The sequence below is a fragment of the Hyperolius riggenbachi genome, chromosome 7, assembly GCF_040937935.1.
Source record: "Hyperolius riggenbachi isolate aHypRig1 chromosome 7, aHypRig1.pri, whole genome shotgun sequence".
In the NCBI taxonomy this organism is placed as follows: domain Eukaryota; kingdom Metazoa; phylum Chordata; class Amphibia; order Anura; family Hyperoliidae; genus Hyperolius; species Hyperolius riggenbachi.
Genome location: NC_090652.1, coordinates 106,071,815 through 106,085,444, shown reverse-complemented (window position 1 = coordinate 106,085,444; position 13,630 = coordinate 106,071,815). Strand labels below are relative to the sequence as shown.

Below are 13,630 nucleotides of genomic sequence, written 5' to 3'. Positions count from 1 at the left end.
ATGTATATACTAAACCTGGTGCATCCATGGTGAAAGGGCAACTTGTGGATTATACCCCCTATGTACCTCCCCTATGTGTCTCCCCATGTCCTCCTCTGTCCTTCTTGTCTCCTCCTCTGTCCCCCATGTGTCCACCTCTGTCCTCCTTGTGTCCTCCACTATGCCCCTCTGTGTCTCCTTGTGTCCTCTTTTATGCCCCTTTGTCCCCCGGTGTCCTCCATTTGCCCCCCTGTGTCCTCCTCCGCATGGGTACAGTACAGGGAGTCCTAGACATTGCGGTGGGTTGGAGGTTCGAATTGGTAGGCGTTCACAAGTCAGGAGCTCCCTGCATTTGGACTATAAGACGCAGTGCCTTTTCCCCCCGCTTTTGGGGGAGAAAAAGTGAGTCTTATAGTACAAAAAATACAGTATATTCGTATTACTAGATGTTCTGATTGCACAGAGTTTTGAACCTCTCATGTATCTATGTTCCCCACTATTTGTTTTATACTATGTACAGCTCTATAAAAGATGTTGGTGCAATATAAATAAAAAATAATAATCATAATAATAATAAGTAGCTTTTTCATACCGACTTAAAAGAACATGATTGGCTATCTGCATAGAAATAAACCCTAAACCCATAAAACCTTTAGATGCAATTATTTTTCATTATAGAGGGCATGTTTGTTTTTCTCATTGATCATGATGATGCTTGGCAGTGGAAGGCTGTCACATGCAGGCACAGAATAGCGTTAATGTCCCCCTGGGCATGTTAGCTACTAGTTGTGATGTTTGAGTTAGACATGTGACATAAGAGCCAGTAACATACTGTGGTTCCTGAAATGTGTTTGTACCCCAGGGAGACATTTGTGCAGCATTGTCCTTTCAGCACCTTCCCACTGGGATGCATCTAGCAAACAGTTTATCTGCTAAGATACCAGTTTCTCTCAAATTATCTTTAAAGCAGAAATCCAGGTACCAGTTTGAGTAGAAAACGTTGTATAAATAGCCTTTTAAAGATGATGTCTGCCAGTGGCACAGCTAGAGAGCATGGGGCCCCATAGCAAAATTTTCAAGGGGCACTCTTTAAAAATAAAAATAAAGCAGATACTTCCCTAAGGAGAGGGAAGGCTCTGGGTCCTAATGAGCCTTCGCTCTCCTCTCCCGGTGCTTTCATTTCAGTGCTGGCTCCCGTGTTTGAATCCCCCACCGCTGGGGACTTTGGAAGTCTTCGGGAGCTGAGTTCTCCCGAAGACAGGCGGCTCCATACTGCGCACTCGCTAGTGTGCGATAGAGGACGCTCGCTCGCGCGTGCGCAGTATGGAGTGGCCCGTCTTCGGAAGCACTTGGGCTCCTGCAGACTTTCCGAAGTCACCTTCGCCAGCGGAGTGAGCAGTATTTGACCAACTTAGTCAAATACTGCTTTCAGTGACAGCGCTGCACCGAGGGCACCGGGAGAGGAGAGGGAAGGCTTGTTAGGACCCAGAGCCGTCCCTCTCCTTAGGCAAGTTTTTGGTTTTCTTTTATTACCCCACGGTTTCCATTTACTTTAAGCTATGCCACCTGCCCCTACCCTATGACTTAATTGGGCAGTCTACATTCTCATGCAATGAACACTGCACATACTCCATGGGCACTGAGACAAAGTGTGAGGGTGGAGGAACACAAGAAAGTTAATGGTGAAAACATTAAGTACCACCTGGGCCCCCTCTGCACCAGAGCCCCATAGCAGCTGCTTTGGCTGCTATTCAACAAAAAATATAATTGTGGATGGCCACTCCAATCAAACATCGCACTACTCAAATTCTGAGGAGCTGCTCAAGTGCCAAGTATCCTTACAACAGCACAACAAAACAACCGAAGAGCTGCTACATGTGCCTCTTACAAAAATATTTATTGTGAATATGATGAGATAAAGTGCATAGGGTGTCTGTCCAATAAATAAAATAAAAAAAACATTAAAAACTGCCAGCACATGAGCATGTCAATAAACCCCAACAGGTGCAGAGTGGTTCATGCCTTGCCCAATCGCCTGGCCACAGCCTATGCCAATCTAGTCGGCTCCCAAACACTGCCCCTTTATGGGGGGCCCACTTCACACCCCAGGCCTGTATCTCACACTCCACTTCTCACGCCGCCTTTCTTGGTATACCTCAGCCTGCTCCGGCATGTGTAAGTGACACGAAGGGGCCGGCGTCTCAGTGCAGGCCACTGCATTGGCAAAAAAATGCAATTAGAGCTTACTGTCAGTTTCAGAAATTCTTTGTTGGCTGCAAATTGAAATGGAAAGATAATTTTTCAATAATTTTATATTTCAAAAAGACCTTTTATATGTGTGCATATATATAGACCAGCTTGTAATATTCAGAATAACTGCCTCTGATAGCCTGGACAGCAGCCGGATGCAATGCGAGTGACTCAATATGAGGATGGAGGTTTCTATAGGTATCTGGAACCAGGCAGACTGCAGTACATTGGACAGTCGCTGACAGATGCATGATGGATCCAATTGTCGAACATGTTGATCTAGGTCAGGCATGGGCAAACTCGGCCCTCCAGCTGTTACGGAACTACAAGTCCCACAATGCATTTGCCTTCATGAGTCATGACTGTGGCTGTCAGACTCCTGCAATGCATTGTGGGACTTGTAGTTCCTCAACAGCGGGAGGGCCAAGTTTGCCCATTCCTGATCTAGGTGGTCCCAAATATGCCCAGTAGGGTTAATGTCTGGGGAAATCAGAAACCAGGGAACTGAGTTCAAAACATGACTACGTGACTCATCAGAGAAGGAAACTCTCTGCCAATTGGTGTTAGTGTAATGTTGCCACTTCTGTCCAAATTGTAGCCTTTTTTTTTGTGATGAACCATTGTGAGTGTGGGTGCAGACACCAACCATTAGAGCCCCATTTGCAACAGGATTCTCTGTAGAGTCATTGTCAACACACATCTGAAAGCCCCCTGGTTCATTTGGAAGGCCAGTTGCTTCATGGTACTGTATAGTGGCGGTTGGTGTGAACCAACCTTCTCAGCTAGTGTTCTCCTCTGGCATTGATGGTTCATGCTGCCTAACAGTTGCCATGTCAACTCTTTTTGTAATATGTTAAAGAGGAACTCCAGTGAAAATAATGTAATAAAAAAAGTGCTTCATTTTTACAATAGTTATGTATAAATGATTTAGTCAGTGTTTGCTCATTGTAAAATCTTTCCTCTCCCAGATTTACATTCTGACATTTATTACATGGTGACATTTTTACTGTGGGCAGGTTATGTAACTGCTGCTAGCTGTTTTGGCTGTTAGAGACAGCTGTAAACAGCTAATTCCTGTCTGTGAACCTTGTTACATTGTAACAAACTGCCAAAAGTACCGCGGTACTACGAGCTTCTTGTGGGATGGGTTTCGGCACAAAATCAGTCATACAGCGCCCCCTGATGGTCTGTTTGTGAAAAGGAATAGATTTCTCATGTAAAAGGGGGTATCAGCTACTGATTGGAATAAAGTTCAATTCTTGGTTGGAGTTTCTCTTTAAGTACTCCATACAGGAGTTGTATCAATGTAATTGATGATCAACCACATTAAAATGTTTTGAAAAGAAAATGTTTCCATTCATCTACTTACATTGCGCATTAACCACAGCAGCCTGTAAAATATTCCCAGACTGATAATCAAATACTGCTTCCCTTGGCCTGATAGCCGAAGATCATGCCTTTTTCAATGTATAAAAAGTTTGGCATTTCCTCATGACAGCCATGGTTGCTATACTAGAAACCTGCTTCACAAACTTGCTTATATAATTTTCATAATCCTGCATCAACTCTAAATTATTTGCATCTCATTGACTATCTCTAGCCTGAAGATACTCTGATGGCTGCAGAGGCTGCTGGTCTGCAATGCACAGATTCTCTTTCTCTCCTTTTTCAGATGTTGCTTCTAAAGGATCCATCAGGGGATTCTGAGAACTTCCTACGAGCAAAACGATCCAAGGACCGAACATTTGTATTTGATGCTGTTTTTGATCAGGACGTCACACAGGTAAATGTCAACAGAAAGTATAGAACAATGGGTGCTTTTCTGCTTAACCTATTTGTATTATACTTTAGTTGCAAACATCTATTTTTTGGCAGAAAGATAAAGCTGAGCTGAAACCAAAACTTTTACTATAGACAAGACAAATAACATTTATATTGCGCTTTTCTCCTTGCGGACTCAAAGCGCCAGAGCAGAGCAGCAGCCACTAGGGCGCGCTCTATTGGCAGTAGCAGTGTAAGGGAGACTTGCCAAAGGTCTCCTACTGAATTAGTGCTGGCTTACTGAACAGGCAGAGCCGAGATTCGAACCCAGGTCTCCTGTGTCAGAGGCTGAGCCCTTAACCATTACACCATCAGCCAACTATAGAGTTAGATAGAACAAAGAAGCAGTAAAACCTCTGCTGGGTTTACAACTGTTTGTGTCTGCAATGCTGAAAATATTGCTGACTGGACAGAAAGGAATTCTGAAACTCCACAGAAGTAAAGATGAACAAGAATTCTCCTGTCACACAAATTTCCACTGACCCCAGAAGCGGAAGAAATCGTCAAAGCCAACAGCTACCAATCACTTAAAGAGACACTGAAGTGAAAAAAAAATTATGATATAATAATTTGTATGTGTAGTACAGCTAAGAAATAAACAAACACAGAACATTTATATCACACTTTTCTCCTGGCAGACTCAAAGCTTAGGAGCAGAGACATAAGTCTAATATTGTTTCCAGTACAGGAAGTGTTAAGAAACTCCAGTTGTTATCTATGCAAAAGAGCCATTGAGCTCGACCACTTTTAAAGTAGCAGAGAGCTCTGTCTTCTAAAGCTTGTTATTCAAGTATCTGGCACTGTATTTTTTTTTCCTGCAGAGAACAGTTCAAACGTTCACTAGCCTGCTCTGTAAAATCATTTAGAATGCTGAGTAGTGTGTAAACTGCAAATATTATAGAATGATGCAATGTTATAAAAAAACTATATAACTGAAAAATAAAAATATGAGAATATTTTCTTAGCTACTAATGTTCTAGTAATTATCCGTACTACACAACCAATTCATTATATCATCATTTTTTTTTGTTTCTAACCTCTAGTCTCTAACCCGCAGCTGGGTACCAACTACAGTCTTTAATTGGGTACATTTAATGCCTTCCCCTAGTTCAGTGAAGATTTGAAAATTATGATAATTTTTTGCTAATCAGCAAAAGGCAGTAAAAAAAAATAAAATTAAGAAACCAGAAAAGAGTTAGGTTTGAGTGAGAGTGATAGAGAAAACTATTTTCTTTCACCAGTCTATCTACAATTTGAAAAAACTGCTTACTATCTTCTCTCCAGTCTCACCCCAAGGAGTGAGATCATTTGAAAACTTGTAGGTAACTTTTCATGAACCTGATTGGGTGTTTAGGTGTCAGGCCTAAAGGTGTGTACACATGTCCAATGAATGTTGCCTATCGCAGTTCAGGAGCTGATCCCCTTGGGTGACATCGCTGGGCCAGGCTGTCTGACAGATCACTTGCGGGTTGGACATCGGGGGTTTTCGGGTGCCATACACACCACTGATTATTCAGCCAGGTGTGTGTATGAGGCTTAGGTTCTCAGTAAACAAAAATACAAAGCACATAAGCACGTCACTAAAGTTAAATGACTGTCACCCAATGACTTGCCAGAGGTATTATTCACCAACAATGGTTCTATTTATGTAATCTGAAAAAAACTCTGCACATCTGTAGGTAGTCAGAAATCCAAATATCCAAACTGGACAGAAGCAGATTCTTCATAGAATGTCCTTCTTATACATGTAGTTTCACTGCTTTTCATGAAACCTGTCACCAAGTGCCAATAAAAACTCCACAGTGGCTACCCACCACACGTAGGGTAAAAAAAGCATACATCTCAAGTTGTATAAAAAGTCCAGCACTGGTATTTACTCAAACAGTAAATGCATATGATAAAAAGATAAAAAAAACACTAACATTGTAGCACAGGCCCTGAGGCGCATTACAATTAAAGGGATACCGAGCAGCTTTAAAAAACACAATTTGAACTTACCTGGGCTTCCTCCAGCCCTCCGTAGGCCGCGAGCTCCCCCTGCATCCTGGCTCCTTCCCGATCCCGCTGACAGTTCCATTAATTGGCGACTTCCGCTGTCGCCAGCACGAGTCCCCGTTGCGCACGTTACGCATCATCACGCTGGCCGCTACGTGTCATCACGGCAGCAGGCGTGAGAGTCCTGCGCATGCGCCGTTCAGAATTAGAGAACCGCACATGTGCAGGACGCTTATGCCGGCCGCCTGCACGGTGGGGACTCGTACTTAATTATCGGAGCTACCAGCGGGAACAGGAGTGAAGCCAGGAGGACGCCGGGGGATCTCGTGGGCTACGGAGGGTTGGAGGAAGTGCCAGGTAAGTACAAATTGGGATTTTTAAAGCTGCTCGGTATCCCTTTAACAGATTCCCAAAATTCAAATGTATCTCACAGTTGTTTGAGATGCCCACTCTTCAACCCTTATATAAACTGCAGACTGGAAGGAGGAGGCATGGTGCATCATCATTATTTGTTCCCGTTACTCCCAGGAGCATAGGGCATCTGTGAAGACTCTCCATTCAGATCTATTTGTTGTTATTCTTTTGAAGTCATCATCTTTCTAATTTCTCCTTCCACTGATCTTCTCCATGTTTTGGAGTCCACCCTTTTCTTCTTGATCCCTGTGAATTCCATACGTGGGCTCTTCATTCTAGAGATTCCTTTCCCTTCCTGAATGTGTGGCCTATATAACCGGAATTTAGTTTAATTAACTGAATTTATATGGATAGTTGGCTGGTGTTTTTCTGCGACCATTTAATATTCATACGCTCTGTAGACAGGAGACTTGGATGTTTGTGGTAATGGGTTGTGTGACCTTCCAAGTTTCACTTGCACATAAAAGGACTGCTTTCACATTAGTATTAACCACTTAAGACTATCTGGACGAGTATTCTCTACCAGATAGGCGCTGCTAAAGTCAAACTGGACGAGTACTCTCGTCCAGTGTTTATGTGGCGGTGAAACTGAAAACCGTTGATTTTCCATTTTGACGATTGGGGAAGGGAAGCAATGCTTCCCGGAACCAATTGCAGTGCCTTTAAAGAGGAACTGTAACGTCAAAACGTCCCCTGGGGGGTACTTACCTCCGGTGGGGGAAGCCTCCGGATCCTAATGAGGCTTCCCACGCCGTCCTCCGTCCCTCAGGGGTCTCGCTGCAGCCCTCCGTGCAGCGGTGATGTCAATATTTACCTTCCCGGCTCCTGCGCAAGCGCTCTGACGGCTGTCGGCTCCGAAGTAGGCGGAAATACCCGATCACCGTCAAGTCTGCTCTACTGCGCAGGCGCAAGTTTCCGGCACCTGCGCAGTAGAGCGGACCCGATGGAGATCGGGTATTTCCGTCTATTTCCGAGCCGAAAGCAGCCACAGCACCCCCGCTGGAGCCAGCAAAGGTAAATATTGAATCTACAGTCGGGTCTGTCGCCGGCTGTTCAGAGGGCTGCAGCGAGACCCCCGTGGGACAGAGGATGGTGTGGGAAGCCTCATTAGGATCCGGAGGCTTCCCCCACCCGAGGTGAGTACCCCCCAGAGGAGGTTTTTGATGTTACAGAGTCTCTTTAAAGGGAACCTAAACTGAGAAGGATATGGATTTTTCCTTTTAACATAATTCCAGTTGCCTGACTCTCCTGTTGATCCTGTGTTGCCAATACTTTCAGCCACAGCTCCTGAACAAGCATGCAGATCAGGCGCTCTGACTGAAGTCAGACTGGATTAGCTGCATGCTTGTTTCAGGTGTGTGATTCAGCCCTACTTCAGCCAAAGGCATCAGGACTGCCAGGCAACTGGTATTGATTAAAAGGAAACATCCATATCAGAATCAGAATCAGAATCACCTTTATTCGCCAAGTGCGGCGGGAACCGCACCCGGAATTTTTTGTGGACACACGGCAATTGGCATACAACATCGACATGGCACAGATAATGGTGCAGAGACACAACAGCAATTTTGACAGACAGTACAGCAGTTAGTGTGGATCGGTAATGCAAAATAACAACCTCAACTTCAACCCGGTCCATGGAGTGATTAGGGGATGACAGTTGGGAGAGTGCATGAATTAAGTAGGACAACCGCTTGGGGAAAGAAGGAGTTTTTATGTCTGGTGGTTTTGGTGAGAATGGTCCTATAACGGCGGCCTAATGGGAGGGGGTCGAAGAAGCAACTGCCAGGGTGAGAGGGGTCTTGAGTGATCCTGTTTGCCCTGGACCTCATTCTAGATGAATGAAGGATGTCCAGGGGTGGCAGGGGTGACCCTATAATCTTTTCAGCAGCGCTGATTACCCTCTGTAGTTTGTGCTTGTCCCTTGCGTTAGCCCCAGAGTACCAGACAATGATGGAGGAGCAAAGGACAGACTCAGTGGTGGCAGAGTAGAAGCTGATCATTAGCTCCTGCGACATTCCGAACTTCCTCAGCAGCCTGAGAAAGAACAGCCTCTGCTGGGCTTTCTTTTGAGTTACGGAGGTGTTCATTTCCCACTTCAGGTTGTCTGTGATGGTGGTACCAAGGAACCGAGCGCTGTGTACCCTGGAGACCTCGGTACCGTCAATGGAGACAGGACTGGGGGACGGAGCGTTTCTTCTGAAGTCCGCGATTAGTTCTACAGTTTTTGCCGTATTTAAAAACGAGTTTATTTTCCTTGCACCACCCGAGGATCCGCTCGATCTCCTTGCGATATTCCTGTTCACCATTTCCGCCTATGAGGCCTAGTATGGTGGTGTCATCCGCAAACTTGATGACCTTGACAGAGTCCGCGGATGAGGTGCAGCTGTTCGTGTACAATGAGAAGAGGATCGGGGACAGCACACACCCTTGCGGGGCACCAGTGTTGGTGATTCTAGGACTGGAATAGCAGCTGCCAATCCTGACTAACTGTGACCTGTCAGTAAGGAAATCTTTGATCCAGGTGCACAGATTCGGGTCAACACCGAGTCTTACCAGGTCGTCGTACAGGATGGTCGGACAGATGGTGTTGAAAGCGGAGCTGAAGTCCAGAAGCAGGATCCTGGCGTAGGAGTTGGGTTTATCCAGATGTTCCATGATGTGAGCTAGACTGATGTTAATAGCATCCTCGACGGACCGGTTAGCCCTGTATGCGAATTGCAGGGGGTCCGTTTTGGCGGCGGTGTGCCCCTTTAGATAGGAGAGAACCAGTCTTTCGAAGGTTTTCATGATAATTGGCGTTAAGGCAACCGGTCTGTAGTTGTTTAGATCTGAGGCACCTGGCTTCTTGGGGACCGGTATGATGTTAGCTTTCTTGAAGCAGGAAGGGACCTTGCTCATTGTCAGGGATTTGCTGAAGATTGAAGTGAGGATCGGGGCTAGCTGGCTTGCACAGGTTTTCAGGCAGGTCGGGGATATGCCGTCTGGGCCTGGAGCCTTCCTGGGGTTGAGCTTCTGGAGGTGCAGTAGTACGTCAGCCTCCCGGACGATTACCGGTGTCTGGGGGTCAGTAGCAGCTTGGGGAGATGTGGCGAGAGGCTCCCTGGGTGAGGACAGGAGTACTGGGTCCCCGGAGTGGGTGGGTTGGTGCTCGAACCTGCAATAGAATTTGTTGAGCTCGTCTGCTAGTGCGATGCTAGGAAGAGTGTGTTGGTAAGGGGGCTTGAAATTAGTGGCTGCCCTAAGGCCTTTCCAGACGTCTCGTGTATTGTTGGACTGCAGGTCCTGTCTTAGTTTGTTTGCATGGTCCCGCTTTGCTACTTTCAGCTCTCGATTCAAGGAGTTCCTGGCTTCCCTGAACTCCTCTGGGGTGCCGGATTTGTGAGCTTTTTCTTTGATTTTCCGTAGGTGGCGTAACCTGCCATTAAACCAGGGTTTATTGTTTGGGAAGACTTTGACGTTCGACGTTGGGATGCAGGTCTCCTCACAGAAGCGGATATAGGAGGTGACATTCTCCGTCCATTCGTCTAGGCAGGGAGCTTCCAGGACCGACCAGTCAGTGCTGTCAAAGCCGGCTTGTAGGTGACCCTTGGCTTCCTCAGTCCACTTTTTAACCGTCCTGACAGTCGGCTTTGAGGTTTGAAGGAGCCTTCTGTAGGTTGGGACCAGGTGTATTAGGCAGTGGTCGGAGTTGCCTAGGGCAGCTCGGCGGGTAGCCTTGTACGCATCTTTGAGGACCGTGTAGCAATGGTCTAGAGTGTTTTGGTTCCTGGTAGGGCAGGTGACGTGTTGCTTGTATCGAGGCAGCTCCTGGCGGAGGTTCGCCCTATTAAAGTCCCCTAAGATGATGAAGAGGGAGTCCGGGAGGGAGGTCTCCCACAGTGTTATGGTGTCGCTGATAGTGCGCAGGGTGTTCTTGGTGTCCGCATCTGGGGGGATGTAGGCACCTGCTAGGACATAGGAGGTGAACTCCCTTGGCGAGTACCGAGGCCTGCAGTTGATAAGTAGAAGCTCAGCATCAGGAGAGCAACTTTTGTGCAAGATGGTTGTGTTTGAGCACCAAGCACCGTTGATGTAAAAGCAGATTCCGCCGCCCTTACTTTTCCCCGTGAGAGAGGGTTCGCGGTCTGCTCGGAAAAGATTGAAGCCAGGTAGGTTGAGGGAGTTGTCCGGGATGTTGTCGTTTAGCCAGGTCTCGGTAAAGCAGAGAACCGGGGAGTTGCCTCCAATCGAGGGTTTGCTCCCAAGTAGTAGGAGCAACTCGTCTAGCTTGTTCGGCAGGGAGCGGACATTTGCTAGTAGAATGGCTGGGATGGGAGACCGCAGGCCCTTCCTCTTAAGTCTAACCTGAGCGCCAGCCCTCCTGCCCCTAGGCCGAAATCTGCTAGTGCTGTACCATTGGTCGATCTGGGACCGAACTGTGTCCCAGAATGGCAGTACCTGGGCCTGAGTCTCCCATTTCAGGAGCTCTGCTCTAGTGTAGGAGATGGTAGGGGGAATGGGACTGGCCATCAGGTATTTGGCCCGCGTTGTAATCTGTAGCAACAGATTGCCACCTGTTATATGGTATCGGGTTGCGCAGTTATTGAGTGAGGGCATCAGAGGCACAGACGTGGAGTAGGAGCATCCTGCAGTTCGCACTGCAGGCTAGCATTGGTGTGAAACAGTCCTTTTGAGGAAAGTAGGGGCAAACAGTTTATGGCATGCAGTTTAGGGTGAGGAGCATCCCGCATATACAAAACAGCATCAGGTTAGCAGTTGGTGTGAAAACAGGCTGTCACGGATGGTTGCGGGGCCGCAGGCGCGTCCTGGAACCGCCCGTGAAGAAAATACGATCGCACTCGATTCCCTGCATCGATTGCGCTTCAGATCAATAGAACCAAGATTTGATGTGTAGTATCCCTCTGCCTAGGAACAGCTGGGGGATCTGTCTTAGCTGAGTGGAAGCCTGGGGGGGGGGGGGGAGGTGTTAATTAGCTTGAACATCTTCCCTGTGGAAGGCACAATTTCCCTTTCTGGTCTGGGAACCAGGTGACACCTAGCTGATCTCATGTGGATGTTAATTAACCAAAGGGTGATCAGGATGCCTAGGTGCAGCCAGGCAGGCTACGAATCTCCGGGAGGTCTTGACACCTTGCTCACTGGTAAAGATCAAAGGGAAGTCAGTTGTTAGCAGCTAGAACACATCCTGAATAAACCTGAGTCTCATAGCATAATCCATAACTTCCCAGATCTGTCATATTTCTGGGGTTCCTGAGATGGCAGCTTCGCCAAACGTGGGGGAAGTGTAGCATGAGTCCCGATGCTGGTTCTGAGGAAGTTTCAGAACATTCTGAGGTAAGGACTGCCAGTTAGGCAGTTTGAAAGTGCCCTGATGATACCACAGGGGTCCCACCCCTCATGTCTGGTATCAGGGCGCTGGGTAAATCGAGACCGACCTGAAAATATTAGTAAATCTGCCCTGACCTGTACGGTTCTGTGAGATAGAGCCCATATATGGTTAAGGCATGATTTCTGGTCCCCCAGGACAAGGGGAGGACTCATCTCATGTTCTAAGGGGGTGTGTGGGCCCGCCCTCACTCCCTCCTACTGAATCAGGGGCATAAGAATGGCAGAGGAGCCAAACTCAGTGTCCTCCACCCTGAAAACATCTTGAACTCATCGGTGCCAGCTTGAGGATATGCTGGCATCCACCTGGTCTGAACTCTGAACCTTGATTGAAACCCAGAACTCTGATTTTTCCCACAAAAAGGACATCTTTCCAGGAACTAAGTATTTTTCTCCCTTCTTTTATTTTTTATACTGGCTATTACTGTTTTAATAATTGTTGATTTTAATAATTGTCTGTATATATTAATTATTTATATTGTGTGAATAAACGACTTTCTCCAAGTCATTCACTGTCCGCTACCCTGCTTATCAGCACACACAGAACTGATCCCGGGTCTCTGAAGATACGCTACTGTTTGTTTGTTGTTGGCTAGACAGAATACCGTGTGTTTAACCGTTTTATTCGCAGGACTAGTCAGTCAGTTAGTGGGCTCCACGGTCCCATGGTAACCGCGGTGGTGGCAGTTTACTCTGAACCAGTGGGTGAAGTTGTAATCACCCGTGTCTCACAGGCTCCCTTCTGAGTTGTCTGCGGCTAATTCTTAACGGTTCCTGCGCATTGACTGCGACCACAGTTCGCACGATCTGTGCACTGGCACCGTTTAGAAGGCTAAGTGCGGTCAGCCACTAGGGCTCCTGTGACACAGTCTCTCTCAGTTTAGGTTCCCTGTAATGAATGGACATGAGTCCGATCACAGGCCATATCCATTCATAAGAATCAAATTAAATCAAAGTAAAAAAAACCTAACAAAACACTTCCTGGTAAACCATATTTACTTATTTACTTATTTATAGTAGCATATTTTAAAACTATAGGGGATGGGATTAGAGAAATAGTGTATTTTTTCTTTTTTGTGTGTATTTGCCTATAAAATGCATAGAAAATAAAGTAATTACTGAAAATAAGTATTGCTCATAAAAAGCTTAATTTTTTGGCGAAAAAAACAAGATATAGATCATTTAGGTGTGATGAGTAGTGATAAAGTTATTGGTGAACGAATGGGGGGAGCACTGACAGGGGAAAATTGCTTCTGTCCTGAAGGTGAAAACACCTGCAGGCTGAGTGGTTAAAAATGCTAACTTTTTTTTTTTTATTTTTTTTTTTAGGTAAGTGCATAAAAATATCCGCATCAGGCAGGAAGAGTAAGAGAACTAGAGACTGATATCACCATTGTAACCCTAGGAAGATATTAAAAGACTGCAGGTGACTTGTCCCACTAGATTACACTTCTAACTTCAACATAGCTTCTTGGTTGGCTAACTATTGACTAAACATAGAAATCATAGAGTTGTTTACTGATGAGTAATCACATACATTATTGTCAGTAAACCCAGTCAGCTGTTTGTGGCTTGCAAATACAGTAAAACCACAGTTATCCAGACCAGAACTCAGTTAACCAGAACTCTCAAGCAACCAGAAAAAAATCCTGCAAGGTACTTTAAGACTTCTTTATGCAGTAATAAACCTCTGTTACATTAAGGTAAGTCTTTCCTCTGTCCTAATTTGCTTTAATGTATTTCAACATTAATACAGAATTTATGGTAAGTGTACAGTGTGGAT

At 46.0% G+C, this 13,630-nt stretch overlaps 1 protein-coding gene across 4 annotated transcripts in view; it reads left to right on the top strand.

Annotated features, from left to right (window-relative positions):
• LOC137524517 (kinesin-like protein KIF19) overlaps nt 1–13,630 on the top strand; it is a 232,123-nt gene that overhangs the window by 18,726 nt on the left and 199,767 nt on the right. For all 4 annotated transcript variants that reach the window (XM_068244485.1, XM_068244486.1, XM_068244483.1 and 1 more), the window contains one exon: nt 3,902–4,012. In XM_068244485.1, the coding sequence (XP_068100586.1) occupies nt 3,902–4,012 (111 nt within the window). The remainder of the gene's footprint in view (nt 1–3,901; nt 4,013–13,630) is intronic.